Source organism: Babylonia areolata, chromosome 12 (assembly GCF_041734735.1).
Source record: "Babylonia areolata isolate BAREFJ2019XMU chromosome 12, ASM4173473v1, whole genome shotgun sequence".
Lineage (NCBI taxonomy): Eukaryota > Metazoa > Mollusca > Gastropoda > Neogastropoda > Buccinidae > Babylonia > Babylonia areolata.
In genome coordinates this window covers 13,143,478-13,162,223 of record NC_134887.1, presented here as the reverse complement: position 1 = coordinate 13,162,223, position 18,746 = coordinate 13,143,478, and the positions used below count along the sequence as shown (strand labels likewise).

Below are 18,746 nucleotides of genomic sequence, written 5' to 3'. Positions count from 1 at the left end.
GTGTATTTGATCTCCTGCATGCAGTTTCAGTTTCAGTATCAGTAGCTCAAGGAGGCGTCACTGCGTTCGGACAAATCCATATACGCTACACCACATCTGCCAAGCAGATGTCTGACCAGCAGCGTAACCCAACGCGCTTAGTCAGGCCTTGAAAAAAAAGGTGAATAAATAATAGATAAGCTTACATAAATAAATAAATAATAATTATAATATAGAAAAAGGTAGTAGTAGTAGTAATAATAATAATTAAAAAATAATAATAATAAATAAATAAGACAACAATGATGATAAATAAGCAAATAAATGAGGGGGTTCAAACACTAACAGGTCTGCACATCTGTTAGTGACCTGAGAAATCAGAAAAATCTCCACCCTTTATTCACCAGGCGCCATGACATCAGTGGCGACTGACCAGGATTCAAACACAGGACCCTCAGATTGAAAGTCCAGTGCTTTAATTGAACTTATCGGCTGTTCAGTGCGCCCGTCAGTGATTCCCGCTGAGACCTGAAATCTTCACGAACGAAATGGAAATGCAGGAAGGGGCTGAGGGGGTATGTCTCTCTCTCTGTTTCAAAAGAAAATATACATATATGTACATGTATATAGATAGATAGATTGTATATATAAACATGTAACTACATATAATCATGTACACACACACACACACACACACACACACACACACACACACACATGATATATACACACATATAACTCTCGACAGTAAATCCCAAGACAGAAAACTGGACACACACACCGTACCATGGGCTCATTGAATGATGAATGAAAAAGAAAGAGCAATGAAACAGCTGTCGTTTGCTGCTTTGCACAGTAACCTCCCATTTTGGAGGAATGCTATCACCAGCATGAGCATTAGTCCCAGTGAGTTGTTTTTTTTAAAACCACCACCCAACCCCAAGCACAAATCAGTTTCAAAGGTTAAAATGTTAAACCCAAACAGATTTTTTTTTTAATGCTTCTTCCACTTCTTTATGGAAAATGGACTTGGATTTATCATTCACTCAACACACACACACACCGTGACACACGCGCGCGCGCGCACGCACACACACACACACACACCGTGATACACACACACATTTTTAGGAGCATCAAGCTTAACTCTTGTCACACACACACACACACACACACACACACACACACACACACACACACACACACACACACACACACACACACATTTTCAGGAGCATCAAACTTAACTCTTGTCAAGAAAAAATATATCTCTCAACTTCCAATTTCATTGCAGATTGAAACAGGAAGAAGAGAAGGTGAAAAATACAACAGGATTTGCAAGGAGTGTAATAATAATCAATGGGAACTGAACTGGTGATGAATTTCATAGTGTCCTTAAAATATTGTAATTCAAAACAGATTGATACCACGTAAATATCAATCGCATTTGTTAATGCCAGTCTTGAATGAAAACTAATTTGTGTTTGCACATTTCTTCTGTCTTTGCTGCTGTGTGCACATGTCAAATGATCGGTGTAAGGACAGGCCCGGCGCTTCTTTGAGGAAGTGTCTGGGTTTGTTCCAGTGTACCTTTTATTTACCTGTGTGCTAGCTGAATCGGTAGCGTAGGCAGCACTGACTTGAAGTTGTGAACCTTGTGAATGGAGAGAGTTACCACGTTTGTTTGTTTTTCAATTTTTTTTATTTTTTTTTATTAAAAAAAACATTTATTTATTTTATTCTTTTTTTTCTCAAGGCCTGACGAAGCTGGTCAGGCATCTGCTTGGCAGAGGTGGTGTAGCGTATATGGATTTGACCGAACGCAGTGACGCCTCCTTGACTGAGCTACTGATACTGATACTGAAACTGATACTAAATGTCCCAACATGGTGCCACGGTCCCCCTCCCCCTCCCACCTTCCTGTCGACAATACACAGACAAAAGTCAGAATGATGTATGCAAAAAGATGTAAACAACGACGGCTTTAATTCTACTAGATCGTTAGTCAGTGGTCTCTCTAAGACTTAGTGGACTCTCTAAGACTTTTTGATCCGATTCGCAGACGCGTTTTAAGTTAAAATTTTTGGACGGTTCGTGACGAACTAGATGTCATCATGATACTATTACTCTGGTCAAACGAAAATTCAAAAACACATTCCAGCAACAACATAGCCATCCACCTGATGACCAGATGCCTCACCTGCAGCGATTCCAGCAGACAATCATATTCCGACTACGCACGGGGCACTGCCGCCTGCGAGTCCACATGTACCGAATAAAGCTGTCACACACTCCTGACTGCCCGTGTAAGACAGGCCCACAAACCCCGGAGCACATCCTGCAGTCTTGCCCCCTGTATCAAGATGCACGGACGCAGCAGTGGCCCTATGGAGCCACACTGGCAGAAAAGCTCTGGGGCACCAAAGAAGACCTCATCAAGACCACCACCTTCATTTCCAGCATAGGACTGCAAGTTTGAGACCATGATCACGGGGAACGCAGAAGAAGAAGAAGATACCATTACCGAGTGCGCTTGTTTAAGTGATGTCACAGGGAGATGTTACAGTTCTGTATATCATTTTTGACAAATGATGACATTCAAAATGAGAAAATGAATAGTCTGTGTGACACACAGCCACAAAATAATTATCTATATATAAAAAAAAAGACATAAGTAAGTATATAATTGCAGAACAATAAAGAACTCAACAAACGCCCATAAGTGCGCGCGCGCGCGCGCACACACACACACACACACACACACACACACATATTATTAGTTGTATTGAAAATGTATCTAGAAATCGATTTAAGAAATTACGTATAGATTCAAATAATCAATATTACCAATGTTGTGTAAACACAAAGAATGCAGCTTACCCCAAACATTTTCTAAATTCGACACCAGCAGCACATTCAAGACAAATTACAAGTCTAATGTATAGACTTCGTTTAAATGCCTTTCGTACAAAATTTTCTAAAAATATAAAATGTATATGCGGTAAGCAAATAACTGTAATCCATATACTCATTCATTGTCCGAGAATAAGACAGTTACTTCCAAAAGATGTAGTTGATGACTTTTCTTCCAATATTTCATTAGCCACTGAAAAGATTTTGAATGATTATTCATTACTTAGAATGTTTTCAGAAATTTTAAACTCCAGTCCAGTTGGTATCCTCCTTTGATGTATTATAATTAATGCTGTTATTTATATTTACATTGTTGTAGGTTAATACTTGTTGATATACATAAACATATTCTCCTTCCCATGACATCTCATTCAATACACACCACAATCTCTTTAGACTTTTTCTTATAATATACTTTTCCTCTGATACATAACATGAACTTTTTTTCTTTTCTTTTTTTTTCTTCTTTTTTTACACTAATATTCACATGCATTCCCTTTCCTTTATCCACTACTTTACTCCTTTCCGTCTAAAAACACTTATAGTGAATAGACGTTAACTCACTCAGTACGGCCAGTCCTCTCTTCTCCTCCACACAGACCCCTCGGATGTCCAGTGGGTGTCTGAATGACCCAACCTTTAGCTTCCGTCGTCAGAATTGTGGTATCTTTGTCAACATTCACCTCTTCAGTATAAGAGCCTTCCGCTTGCAATATTTTGATGGTGGTAATTGGGGTGAAACGCTGTTAACGTCGTCTCTTTCGCCGTTCGTATGGAGAGAGTTAAACTGAAGAAAACACACACACACACACTCACGCATGAATCGATCTGTCCTCGTGTTCCTTTTCTTTGTGTTCATATGTGATCTTTTTTCCTTTGAATTTTTTTCGCTTTTTTCGGCCAGTGAAGAAAACCACTGGTTAAGCACACACACACACACACACACACAAATAATTAATTAAAAAAAACCCAAAAAAACAACCCACTAATTCTTTTAAATGCACCTTGACTTGTATGCGACTGGGGAAAAAATCGATATACAAGAATGGCAAGGCCTTCAAAACTCACTTGTGATATACATTTTAAAAAATCCAAGTTTTTATGTATTGGGTATAATGCATTTACTGTTATATTTATATTTTTTGTATTCTCTAAACTTAGCACTTTGATCTGATATTCGACCCAACAAAGGATCTGTCATTATTATCATTTTTTGTTCAAACAGGAACTTCTTCTAGGTAGTAGAACAAGGGAAATTACTCTGCTGGGGAACAGTTTGCTTTAAACTGATCTTTCTCATCTTAAACATTACATTTTGAAATTATACTCAATACATAAAAAGCTTGGATTTTTTTTTTAAAAGTGCATCACAAGTGAGTCTTGAAGGCCTTGCCTCTCTTGTTTCAAAATGTAATGTTTAAGATGAGAAAGATCAGTTTAAAGCAAATTAACTCCACTAGCATTACAGAGTAATTTCCCCTTTTTACTATCTGAACCAAAACGTTTGCAAAATAAATAAAATTCCATGCTTTGCAAAAGAAGTTCCTGTTTGAACAAAAAATGATAATAATGACTGCTCTAGCTGTTGGGTCGAATATCGGATCAAAGTGCCAAGTTTAGAGAATACAAAAAATATAAATATAACAGTAAATGCAGTTTGCATATAATTAGGCTTCATTCTTTATTTTTTTTGTGCCAATCCCAGAAGCGCAATATTGTTTTAAACAAGATGACTGGAAAGAACTGGATTTTTCCTATTTTTATGCCAAATTTGGTGTCAACTGACAAAGTAGTTGCAGAGAAAATGTCAATGTTAAAGTTTTCCACGGACACACACACACACACACACACACAGACAACCGAACACCAGGTTAAAACATAGACTCACTTTGTTTACACAAGTGAGTCAAAAAAGGACAATATTTGAGCGTTCGTTTTTTCAGGCATGACCATTTTCCACCGTAATGTCGTCAGTGTCACGTCGATTTTCCTGGGTCAACGGTATGTCGTGATGACGTAAAAAGAAGAAAATATGTCAGAAACGATTTTGATACATCACGTCACGTCTTTTGCACACGCCCTTCACGTAAAGCAGAAAGAGTACGTTTCCGTACGTGTGTATACATTTAAAAGTAAGCAAAACCCGGCCTAACCAGGAAACTCTTTTCTGGGTTTTTTCTTCTTCTCAGTTTAAAGATTTCTATTATTTAAAAAAAAAAAAAAAAAAAAATCATTTATTTTTGGGGGTGGGAGTGGGGTATACTGTACGCACGCACGCAATCACACACACACACACACACATACACACACTCGCGCGCACGCTCGCGCGCAGAGAGAGAGAGAGAGAGAATCCGCCCAGTATCAGTATTAGTAGCTCAAGGAGGCGTCACTGCGTTCAGTCAAATCCATATACGCTACCCCACATCTGCCAAGCAGATGTCTGACCAGCAGGGTAACCCAACGCGCTTAGTCAGGCCTTGAGGGGGAAAAAGAAGAAGATAAATACATAAAAATACTACTACTGATAATAATAATGATTATAAGGCGCAAAATCTTGATGAAGTCAACTCTATGCGCACAAAAACAAACAAACAAACAAAAACAAAAACAAACAAACAAAAACAGAATCCGCCCAACACTGTGCCAGTCATGCAGAGTTCGACTGATTCCACGAGGTCCTCGTTCACCAAAACGGCACACCCACTACTCTCCTGGGTTCTCATGCAGTTCCAGCAAGAATAATTCACTGGCTTGATTTATTGGCTTTATTTAACTCTCTCCATTCGAACGGCGAAAGAGACAGCACGAAGTGGAATAAACTGTTCGCCGCTTCTTAGTGTTGCTCTGCTGTCGGTGAATGTGTGCACCGTCAAGTTGAGGCAGTTTCAGATCGGAAAAGGCATTTCACACACAGCGAACTCGGAGCCACATGCACTTTGCCCATCCTGTTGCTAAGAAGCCGCGGCTGACGTAATTTTTCGTCGTGCAGACGTTTCTAAGAAAATTAGTCTTTGTCATCATTTCCGACTCATGGTGGCGCATCGGTATAATTTTCAGTGACCGGCCTGGCCGGCTAAGTGACTCTTCGTTCGCTCGCACTTCATTGAGTACTGCGACGGACCGCTGTTCTTTGACAATGGAGCGACCTCGTGATGTCAGTGAGTACAAATGACAATGACAGTATATCAGATCAGATGAGATGGCAGTTAAATCCTTGAAGAGGGGTGTAAAATCACAGTGTTTTTCAGGTCGGAAACACGAGTTTTCTGTAGTCTTGATCGAGTATTTTGGGTAATTTGTTTTCTTGATTCTTGGATTGTCTTGATTATGTGTTTGGCAGAAGGTGTCTGTTTCAGTTTCTAGGAGGTGTCAAAGGGTGCGGGTTGATTCATAATTATACGCTGCACCTCCTTTAAGAGAGAGAGAGAGAGAGGGCGAGGTGCCTGGCAGTGTCACAGCTGTAGGTTGTAGAGTTATTTCCCCTGAATAGAAAACATCGGCTGCTTTGTTTTCCCCATCAACATCAATTAGTAATGATCAGTAGACCAAATAATGAATATAATATCTCCCCAGAAATCTTGATAACGTCACAACTGCCTTCCGCCAGATTTTCATGTGTAGCCTACAATCCAAAACCTTTGTCGGTTTGATCCCCAAGGGTTACCGCCTAATTACTTGAAGCAGTTAAACGTTTTTGTTTTATTATTATTATTATTATTAAACTGACAAACGCAGAACAAGAACAGTCGATATCACACATTTTCGGCTCAGCCGAAGAAATATAATATATCAAGCGAGAGCATAATTTAATCAGGGCAATCACTACACTTTTTTTTTTTTAAAAGATTTTATTAATTTCTTTCAAGAGAAGATGGGGGGAGGGGGAGGAAGCAACAGAGAACAACAAAACATCATTAAATTTTCAGCTTTGATATACTGACACCCTGTGCCTGACCTTTGCTCAAGTTTTGTTTGATTTTAAACATAACTGTGAACTGACAGCCATTTTATCATTTTTTTTTACATATCATCATTACCAACATAGAAGTAAGTTTATGTATACATGAATCAAAAGTGAAACTAGTATTAATTTTTTTTTTTCAAAAGCGTGTATGATCTGTTCAATCAGATATTAATAAGCTTTTTATTTACAAAATCAGAATCACACACACACACACACAGACACAGACACACAGAGACACACACACACACACACACACACACACACACACACACACACACAGAGTTTATGTTTTCCTTTGAATTGCTTAAAAAATAAGTGTGTATACTCAGTATTATTCATTATACTATATATATATTGGCCAAGAAAAGGGGAGACAGAAATCCATTCAGTACGGGATCAAGAAATATAAAATAGGCAATACAGTGTATTGTTATTACTGTGAATGATTACTTTCCACAAGAAGTTATTTTGCTGAAAATTTCTCAGTCATGATAGAACATCAGCCCCTTCCTATCTCTGTGGCTGCCTTGACCTCTACACTCCATCTCGCTCACTATGATCAGCTTCGGATCCACTCCATTTACGCATACCCAGATTCAAACTCTCAACTGTTGGTTACCGTTCTTTCTCTGTCTCTGGACCTTGCAGTTGGAATGAACTTCCTCTTTCGCTTCGTCAAGTCTCCACACTCAGCTCTTTCAAGTCTGGCCTTAAAACCCACCTCTTCCCAAAATAGCCTCCCTTCCCTGCCTCCTCCTTGTCTTCAGTTTCTCCAGTTTTAGAGTTATGCGTGTGTGAGAATGACTGGTGCGAAAGCGCTTAGATTTGTCTATGCACAAGATTCAGTGCTATATAAATGCCATTATTACTATTATTATTATTATTATTAGAACATAGAACCTTGATCTGTTATTGCCGAAGTCTCCTTACAATATATGAGTAATAAAGGAAAGAAAGTTGCTTCAATATCATGAAAAAAGCTTTGAAAAGTTGTTTCATTTTTGCCCATCCTCTTCAGGAAGGAGATGGAACAAGGGGAAGTCATGCTCTGAGCCGGAGCAGCCTTCGCAGACAGCGAAAAGTAATCATGAGGTGTCCTTCGGTAGAGGCGGAGCATCAGACTGGATGGGGAATCTGCCTGCACATCTGCACGATGTGCCTCTGTATGACATAGCCATTCCAGGTGACTAGCATCATTTCCCTGTGTTTGTAGGCTGCAGCTTGATCTGTGTGCTCTAAAATCAATGGATTTATGTGGGTTTTTTTAGCATAAACTATTGCTGTTCTGATATATAACATACATACATGCATGCATGCATACATACATACATACATACATACATACACACACACACACACACACACACACACACATGTATATATATATATATATATATATATATATATATATATATATATATATATCATATAAAACTAATCGCCTTATTATGAATATTATCATTAACATTAACATGATTATCATTATCATCATTATCATTATTATTATTGTCATTATTGATACCTGTAAGGCTGTATATTGTCTGTCTTGAGTCAGAAACCAGACTTTAAGAGCTTTCAGTGTCTGATGTATGCTGTTTTCAGTTTCCACAGTCCTGAAGTGGATGGAAGGGATTGCAGAAATGCAGAAAAAATATACATATATATCAACCATCTATTTAGCTGAAGGAAGAGAGTCTTAATCAAAAGATATATGTAAATAAAGACAATAACTAACAAATAAACAAGCACATAAAAAATTTTAAAAAAACCCTGTCTCCACTCAAATGGGGCATCAAGCTCTTAAATTGAAGTGACTGTTAAACCACCTCTTGCAGATACAGATTGTATGGCATGGTCCAGATATTGACTAAAAATAGCTTATTCTCTTAATTAGTACTTTCATGGCCAGCAGCATTCCTGTAATCAATAACTTACTGGCCAGAGCCACCTTCTCTTTTCCATTGCAATGTTATAGTCAAATAATTATGGTTCGAACAAATATTTTGACAGAAAGAATAACGAGTAAACTTCACACTTAGAGTCTCGTGTTTGGGGTGTAATCATTTTGTCTTTGCAATGTTTCTGTGTTTCGGTAGGTACGCATGATTCTGGAACCTCCGATCTGTCCAGCTGGAAAGGGGTTGGCTCGGATAAATCTCGTGAGCTGAGATGTATCATGACAGGACTCATGTGCTTGTGTTGCTGCTTCTTCACAAGCTTCCTGAAAAGTTGGAACAAATGCCAGAGGCTGAATTTCTATCAGCAGCTGTGTGTTGGTGTGCGCTTTTTTGACATGAGGGTAACACGCTACGCACCAAAGCTCTTCAAGAAAGGCAAGGCAAAGAGGAGGTCACCCTGTGCCAAGCACTCAGGAGAAACAGAGAGCAGGCAAGCTTTGCTGGACAAAGGTAGCGGTTGTAAACCTGGTGAAGATTTACACACTCTCCACATTTTGTACGGCGGGAAGATCCGGAATTACATGGAGGAAATCAAACAGTTCCTCACGGAACACAGGAGAGAGGTAGTTTTGTTAGATTTCAACCATTTCTATGATATGGACGCAGACAACCACAGGGATCTGGCTCACCTATTGAAAGATGTTTTCGGCCCTTTGCTGTGTCCTTATTCCCCCGACACTCCACTGGACGACTTAACGTTGAGCAACCTATGGACGAGTGACACGCGTGTCATCGTCTTCTACCACCAGAACTCGGAGTGGCTTCCCGAAGAGTGCGCGGTCTTTTGGCCTGCCTGGGCGATGGACTCCCAAAGCAGCTGGGCCAACACAATGGAGCTGGACCGCTGGCGGAGGAAACAGGAGGCGGAGTCTGACGATCGCCATTCCGGAAACACGTTTTACGTGTGTCAAGGGGTGCTGACGCCAGATGTGAACTACATCAGCAAGACGTGTTGTTGCTCCTTCTTCTGCTGTTGCTGCGAGAGGGGGGTGAAAACGGAGTGCGCCGACAGGATCAACCCGGGGCTGCCCGCGTGGATGGAGGAGGATGTGAAGAGGAAGGGGGCTCGTCGACGTGTCATCTACATGGCTGATTTTGTGGATGAAGAGTATGATGGGAGAAGCTTTGTGCAGAGTGTGATAGAACTGAACAGATGAGTTATGAACTACTCTCTCACACATATATATGCACACACACACACACACACACACACACACACACACACACACACACATGCATACATACTCACGCTTGTACACACACACACACACACACACACACACACACACACAAGCCGTACATGCAAGCATGGATACACACTCTACTATTAATGGAATCAGTGCCTCCGAGAGAAAAAAATTCTTAATGAACATGCTAAAGATTATTGTTCTCTCCACATTATATTCTCTCTTCATGATACTCTCTCTGATTTGATTTGATATGGATACATATATAGCGCCTATCCTCGGTTGGAGACCAAGCTCTAAGCACTTCGTGTAACAAATTTGATGGGTAATTTGCATAGCAAGCTGCCTACCTGGGTAGAGCCATATTCTCTCTTCATGGTACTCTCTCTCTCTCTCTCTCTCTCTCGCTCACTCTCTTTCTCCACGCTTTGTTTAATGGAAAACTGTGAAAGCATATGAACACTGTCAGGGCTTGTGATATTCCATAGGGAGGGATTTTTTTTTCCCTTCTTATCCTTACAGCGCATTCCCGCAAGGCTCCACACATACACACGTCACCAATCCTACTTGATTTACGAACAGGGAAAAAGAAATCCCACCACAGACATATGAGCAGGGTCCCAAGATGCATGAACGACCGGCGCAATAGCCGAATGGTTAAAGCGCTGGACTTTCAATCTGAGGGTCCTGGGTTCGAATCTCGGTGCACCTGGTGGGTAAAGGGTGGAGATTTTTCCGATCTCCCAGGTCAACATATGTGCAGACCTGCTAGTGCCTGAACCCCCTTCGTGTGTATGCGCACGCAGGAGATCAAATACGCACGTTAAAGATCCTGTAATCCATGTCAGCGTTCGGTGGGTTATGGAAACAAGAATATACCCAGCATGCACACCCCCGAAAAACGGAGTATGGCTGCCTACATGGCGGGGTAAATAAATTAAAAAAAAACGGTCATACACGTAAAATGTTACATGTCTGTCTGAGTGTGTATGTGTGTGTGTCTGAAATCTGATTGAACGACACAGGAAACGAATGATGAGCGCCCAGTGGCAGCCATCAGTCGGCTCTACCCAGGTAGGCAGCCTGTGGTGCAAATGTCCCCATGTATGAGCTTGGTCTCTGACCGAGGATAGGCGCTATATAAGTATCCACATCAATCAATCAATCAAACTTGAGAGAAGTGTGACACAGTCAGTTATAATCTCTTTCAGGTTGTGGACATAGTCTGTCATCTTAGACAACAAGGACAAGTAACTTCTCCTAGCTTTTTTTTTCGGGGGGGGACCTTTTCAGATTAATCCATGCTAAAATAGTGATCACTTGCAGGAACACCCCATTTTTATTTGGAGTGTTACCAATTCGCTGGCCTTGATATTGAGTGCAGCTGTTGTTCACAATGACTTGTTGGGACTCTTTTTTTTCTTTCTTTCTTTCTTTCTGTGTTCATTGGCTGCAACTTCCAGTTCCCGTATATAGATCTGTGAATGGGTTTTTACATGTATGGCCATTTTTAACCCTGCCACACAGACAGCCATACTTCGATTCTGGGGGTGGGGGATCCTCTTAATGTTTTTCAGTTCCAGCATTGGTGTCTGTGGGCTGCTGCATGATCAACCCTGTCTTGAATCATTTTTACACACCTGACAATCGTAACATGATTTAGAAAAAGATGGTTTTGATCAAGAAAATACTTCATTTTGATGCAGGCTTTTAAGAGCATGAGTTTTTGGAGGAGGTAGAAAAACAATATTCCAAATTGTTTGATACTAGTCATTTTACAATGTAATTTAATTAACTATCTTTTGCAAATATATGTGTCACCATGCATGGTGTTGATGCTGAATGTTGTTTGGTAAGCTTCAGTTTTAAAAAAAACTACATTTTCCTTGCCAAACACATTGATGTTGAAAATATATTGTGGTCTTTTAAATATTCTGAGGTTCTTGTGACTTTCATTGCAGAATGCAATGTATTGCATAGTATTGTATTCTTTTGTAATGTACAGTATTGTTGTGTTGTATTGTGTTAATGTGTTTTACTGCTTTATTTTGCCGTGCGTTGTACTGTGCTGTTTTTGTGTAGTGTGTGTTACATGCACTGTGTTGTATTGTACTGTAATGTGCTGGTTTGTATTGTATTGTATTGAATCTCAAGGCCTGACTGAGCGTGTTGGGTTACGCTGCTGGTCAGGCATCTGCTTGGCAGATGTGGTGTAGCGTATATGGATTTGTCCGAACGCAGTGATGCCTCTTCGAGCTACTGAAAACTGAAAACTGAACTCTAAGGCCCCTGTCATGCCATCATTTTTGCACAATCACCACACTACAAAAGTATTACACCTTCTCTTCTTTGGAACCGCCAGATATTTCATTTTGTTGAACATGTCACTTGACAAAGTAGGTTTAAAAGAATGTTAATTTCATATTGCTGTAATTTGATATTTTTTCTGCCTTAATTGCTCAACTTTTGTTGTGTTGTTTTACAAAGCTTGGTATTTCTGAATTGACTTCATCATTATCTGTTTGATATGTTGTGGAAGTGTATAAGTACATGGATGTACATGCATACAATGTCCTTCAAACGCATGTTTTTATGTTTGTGTCGTGAGCATGAGAAACAAGACCACATGTGAATTTTTCTTTGGAGATAATAAAAGTTGACAAGTTAACTGGGAAGGTCTCAAAGCCTTTTTCGGCCATCTGGGCAGTGAAATCACATCCACAGTGTATTTGTATTTGTATTTCTTTTTATCACAACAGATTTCTCTGTGTGAAATTCGGGCTGCTCTCCCCAGGGAGAGCGCATCGCTACACTACAGCGCCACTCCTTTTTTTCTTTTTTTTTTGTATTTTTTCCTGCGTGCAGTTTTATTTGTTTTTCCTATCGCAGTGGATTTTTCTACAGAATTTTGCCAGGAACAACCCTTTTGTTGCCATGGGTTCTTTTACGTGCGCTAAGTGCATGCTGCACACGGGACCTCGGTTTATCGTGTCATCCGAATGACTAGCGTCCAGACCACCACTCAAGGTCTAGTGGAGGGGGAGAAAATATCGGCGGCTGAGCCGTGATTCGAACCAGCGCGCTCAAATTCTCTCGCTTCCTAGGCGGACACGTTACCTCTGTATAGGAAGGCAGGGCCCAAGGATTGGGCTTGACAAAATACCCACAGCTAAATGAGGTTGTATGAACAGTGCATGAGAGCTGGTGTATAGCTGACTGCATAGCATGCAGACTGGAGCGGAGACTGCGTCTGGAGACTGCTCGCTGTATGTTCCACAGCATGTTGTCACCTTCCAAAGTCAGTCAGAATTCAGTAAAGTAATCTCCAGTGTTCAGATTCTTAATTGGGCCTGTCTTCTTCAGTTCTTGTGTGCCAGCTGCAGTTTCCAAACAGTAAGAAATCACAAGACAGTAAGTGATTTAGTTCATCTGCATAAGCAAACAGGTTCTTGTAGAGTGATGGCCTAGAGGTAACGTGTCCGCCTAGGAAGCGAGAGAATCTAAGCGTGCTGGCTCAAATCACGGCTCAGCCGCCGATATTTTCTCCCCTTCCACTAGACCTTGAGTGGTGGTCTGGACACTAGTCATTCAGATGAGACGATAAACTGAGGTCCCGTGTGCAGCATGCACTTAGCACACGTAAAAGAACCCACGGCAATAAAAGGGTTATTTCTGGCAAAATTCTGTAGAAAAATCTACTGCGATAGGAAAAACAAATAAAACTGCACGCAGGAAAAAATACAAAAAATGGGTGGTGCTGTAGTGTAGCCCGAATTTCACACAGAGAAATCTGTTGTGATAAAAAGAAATACAAATACAAATAGAAATAGAACATATTGTTGAAAAAAGGATTACATGTTAAACGTATTTTCAATGGCTTAACTCTTTTGAAACAAGTCATGTTTCACGGAACACATTGTTTTGCCAGCTTCAGTTCAGCCCCAAACAAATGATGATCTTGACCCCCGCTTTGCGATATCAGCGCAAGTTTCTGGCATCAGTTTTGCTGCATTATGTTGCAGTGGTTGCCTTAATTCTCATCTAAGGCAAGCCACACCACCTTCACATCGGGCGTCATGATGGGGTAAAATGAAAATTACAAAGTATGAAGAAGGGACTTGATTTTGAATCTTGTCAAGGATATGTCTTGAATCTTATCAGCTATGTATTTTTTTTAATCTTGTCAGGAATGTATTTTTTTTAATCTTGTCAGCAATGTATCTTGAATCTTGTCAGCTATGTATTTTTTAATCTTGTCAGCTATGTATTTTTTAATCTTGTCAGCAATGTATTTTTTTTTAATCTTGTCAGCAATGTATCTTGAATCTTGACAGCTATGTATTTTTTAATCTTGTCAGCTATGTATTTTTGAACCTTTTCAGCAATGTATTTTGAATCTTGTCAGCTATACACATATATGTATTTAGAATCTCGTCAGCTATGTATTTTGAGTCTTGTCAGCTGTGTATGTGTGTGTGTGTGTGTTTCGAATCTCATCACCTATGTGATACATGCTTCAAGCAGTTCATTAGAGACATGATTTTGATTCTTGTCACCAGTGTATCTTGAATCATGTCAGCTATGCGATATATATATATATATATATATATATATGTATGTGTGTGTGTGTGTGTGTGTGTGTGTGTGTGTGTGTGTGTTCCAAGCAGATTTCATTCTAATGTGATTTTTAATGAGTGGGTGTGATTGAAGGAATGCATGCCATTCATGAGTGGAAATGGTCATTTTTATGTCGTGAACATATTTTTGTATGTCTTGGCCCCTTTTGGGTTGGGTGAAGGGGGAGGGGGAGGTGATAGGGGGAGTGGGAGGTGATAGGGGGGAGTGGGAGGTGATAGGGGGGAGGGGGAGGTGATAGGGAGGGGGTGGGAGGTGATAGGGGGGAGATAGGAGAGAGGTGATAGGGGGGAGGGGGAGGTGATAGGGGGGAGGGGGAGGATGATAGGTGAGGGGAGGGAGGTGATATGGGGGGAGGGGAGTGGAGAGGCTGAGTGGGAGGTGATAGGGGGGAGGGGGAGGAGATAGGGGGGGAGTGGGAGGTGATAGGTGGAGGGGGAGGTGATAGGGGGGAGTGGGAGGTGATAGGGGGAGGGGGAGGTGATAGGGGGGAGGGGAGGTGATAGGAGGGGGTGGGGAGGTTGATAGGGGGATGTGGGAGGTGTAGGGGGGGAGTGGGAGGTGATAGGGGGAGGGGGAGGTGATAGGGGGAGGTGGGAGGTGATAGGGGGGAGTGGAGGTGATAGGGGGGAGGGGAGTTGATAGGGGGGAGTGGAGAGGTGATAGGGGAGGGGGGGGAGGTGATAGGGGGAGTGGGGCGAGGTGATAGGGGGATTGGGAGGTGATAGGGGGAGTGGGAGGTGATAGGGGGAGTGGGGGGTGATGGGGGGAGTGGGAGGTGATGGGGTGGAGGGGGAGGTGATAGGGGGGAGGGGGAGGTGATAGGGGGAGTGGGAGCATACTGTGTAATGACTTGCCAGATCTGAACACTCCTGCAAGTCTTTTTTTTTTTTTTTCCAAGTTTAAAAAGATTAATATTTTTTTTACAGTGTAAATTTGTCTTTGTGAAGTGCTTCTTTGGTGGCTTGAAATAAAAAAGGCAATTTGCCAAAAATGTGATGATTAATGATAATGATGATATGGATACTCATATTCCTCCTATCCTCAGTCAGAGACCAAAGAGTCATTTGCATAACAACCTACCTGGGTACAGCCAAATGACGGGCACAATAGCCGAGTGGTTAAAGCGTTGGACTTTCAGTCTGAGGGTCCCGGGTTCGAATCACGGTGACGGCGCCTGGTGGGTTAAGGGTGGAGATTTTTACGATCTCCCAGGTCAACATATGTGCAGACCTGCCAGTGCCTGAACCCCCTTCGTGTGTATATGCAAGCAAAAGATCAAATACGCATGTTAAAGATCCATGTCAGCGTTCGGTGGGTTATGGAAACAGGAACATACCCAGCATGCACACCTCCGAAAGCGGAGTATGGCTGCCTACATGGCGGGGTAAAAACGGTCATACACATAAAATCCCACTCGTGTGCATACGAGTGAACGTGGGAGTTGCAGCCCATGAACGCAGAAGAAGAAAGAAGGTACAGCCAAATGAGAGCTGCCTTTGGTCGCTTATCAATCGTTTCCTGTGTCATTCAGTCAGGTTTCAGTCACACACACACACACACACACACACACACACGAAACCATGTATGTGTTAACATTTGCTGATTTTTTGTTCTGCCATTTAGGCAGCCATACTCTGGTTTTGGGGGTGTGCATGCTGGGTATGTTTTTTTGTTTCCACAAACCACCAGACACCTACATGGATTACAGGATCTTAAAATCCAGTGTTTGATCTTCTGCATGCGTGTACACAGAAATCCGAAATAGGATTAATTCTGCAATGGCAGCGATGGCCAGACTGAACAGGGTATGGAAGAGCAACATCAGATTCCACACAAAATTCCTGCTCTACAAGTCACTGGTGGTCTCCATCCTCTTATATGGATGTGAAACATGGACACTGATGGCAGAAACAGAAAGAAGAATCCAAGCATTCGAAACCAAGTGCTTGAGGAGACTACTACACATCTCCTACAAGGAGCACAAGACCAATGACTATGTGCGGAACCTGGTCAGCAACCTTGTTGGGCCCCAAGAACCACTGCTGGCGACTGTCAAACGACGGAAGATGGCATGGTTTGGTCACGTCATACGACATAACACCCTCTCCAAAACCATCCTGCAAGGGACTGTAGAGGGAGGGCGCAGACGGGGGCGGCAGAGAAAGAGCTGGTCCGACAACGTCAAGGAATGGACCAAAATGACGATGCCAGATCTCTTCACGACAGCTGCCAACAGAACAGCGTGGCGAGCTATGACATCTTCCTCATGTCCCCCCAACGACCCCAGCGGTCGAGGGAATGAGTGAGTGAATGAGTGATGCACGTACACACAAAAAGGGTTCAGGCACTCGCAGGTCTGCACATCATGTTGTCCTGGGAGATGGGAAGGATCTCCACCCTTAACCCACCAGGTGCACCGGTGATCGAACTCAGGTAACTCGGGTGAGAATCCAGTGTTCTAACCATTCAGCCACCATGCCCGTCACCTATCTCAAGTTGTGGTTTTTTGGTGGTTTTTTTTTTTTTTTAAATTTTTATTTAGCATTCCAAACATTCCTTTGCCGTTTAGTTATTATGCTTGAAGGCAAACATCTGTTTTTCACAGACAGTACATTCTTTGTTTTCACATACTTCTTACCATAATTGCCATATACTTTATAGCCAAGAACTAGGATAATCATGTATTTCATGACTGTATATAACTTAATTCTGCATACTATATGCGTGATTTAGAATGAAATACATGTGCCAATACATCTGTGAATATCCAGCAAATTAACATCATTGGTTTGTAATTTGTATTCTCAGAAGATTTGTATCAAACAGTGTTTATGATTACATGCATGAATTATGTATTTGTCTCTGTTTGTGAAAACAAAATTTTACTATGGGCGATCTGTGTTTGAAAAACACTCATTTTGTCAAGATACTTATTGTTCATTTCATATGATCCATTAAAAAAAGCTTTATTTTATAATCTTGGTGCGTTTGTTGATTTGTCGAATGTCTAATCTGGGAGTGTGATTTGTCGAGTGTCTGTTAACTTGTGATGTGTTTGTTTTTGAATGTTTGTTATTTTGCAGTGTAGGTATGTGTGAGTGAGTGAGTGAGTGAGTGTGTGTGTGTGTGTGTGTGTGTGTGTGTGTGTTTGCTGTCCCATCAGCTGACCTGTTTCAGTGACAATACTCCCACACCACTGATTCTGAGTGCCCCATACACAGCCACATATGAGTTCATCTTACAGAGTCTCAGCACTGGCAGTTCTAAGGGAACTGTTGCTGTCAGATTGCCAGGAGGACACACATCAGAGTGGACCCTGCACTGTTGTTGAGTAACTTTGATAGTGTATGTATGTATATATATATATACAGATTTATTTGTTTGCAGTTTGTACAACATGATAGAGAAGGAAAACAAAGTGAAGGTAACAACTAAACAATCCTTTCTCTTGTGACCATAATTATGATGTGATAACGCATGCTGACTTACAACGGTGGTGTTCAAGAATGGATTCTGACTGGATGTGTTGTAAAACATTCAGCTCTGTTGAATGTTATTTCAAGTTTTCAACATCAATGTTCAACTTTTTGTGTGCGCATGAGCATGAGTGTATATGCTCACCCCCCGAGAGCAGAGTATTGCTGCCTACATGGCGGAGCAAATAAAACAAAACGGTCACACGCATGAAACGTTACATGTCTGTATGAGTGCGTATGTGTGCGTGACTGAAATCTGATTGAATGTCACAGGGAATGAATGATGAGTGCCGAATGCCAGCTGTCACTAAGCTCTACAGAAGCAGACAGCCCTTTGATGCAAATGACTTCATTTGTAAAGCACTTGGGAGTATGGTCTCTGCCTGGGGATAAGCGCTGTATAGGTATCCATATCATCATATCTTTCTCTGAGAGTCTCTCTCTCTCTCTCTCTCTATATATATATATATATTAGAAAGAGACAGACAAAGAGAAAGTGATGTCACTGTTTTCCCTAAGGATGAGGAATTTAAGAAGTCTTGGTTTAACATTCAACCCGAAAAACAGATTTGTGCTGCGGGTAGGGGGTAAGGTTGGGTGTGTGTTTCAAAATCCCTGATCAATGCTCAGT

The 18,746-nt window shown here is 41.4% G+C and overlaps 1 protein-coding gene across 2 annotated transcripts; it reads left to right on the top strand.

Moving 5' to 3' along the window:
• The first annotated feature begins 5,936 nt into the window (after positions 1 to 5,936).
• On the top strand, positions 5,937 to 13,044 carry LOC143288067 (PI-PLC X domain-containing protein 2-like). 2 transcript variants are annotated; one of them, XM_076596336.1, is made up of 3 exons: positions 5,937 to 6,046; positions 7,875 to 8,039; positions 8,953 to 13,044. In XM_076596336.1, the coding sequence occupies exons 2-3, from the start codon at positions 7,982 to 7,984 to the stop codon at positions 9,969 to 9,971; spliced, it is 1,077 nt and encodes a 358-aa protein (XP_076452451.1). In that variant the 5' UTR covers positions 5,937 to 6,046; positions 7,875 to 7,981; the 3' UTR covers positions 9,972 to 13,044. The 2 variants fall into 2 exon arrangements, with proteins under 2 accessions (XP_076452451.1, XP_076452450.1); XM_076596335.1 differs by having other exon boundaries at positions 5,948 to 6,050.
• Positions 13,045 to 18,746: the final 5,702 nt, after the last annotated feature.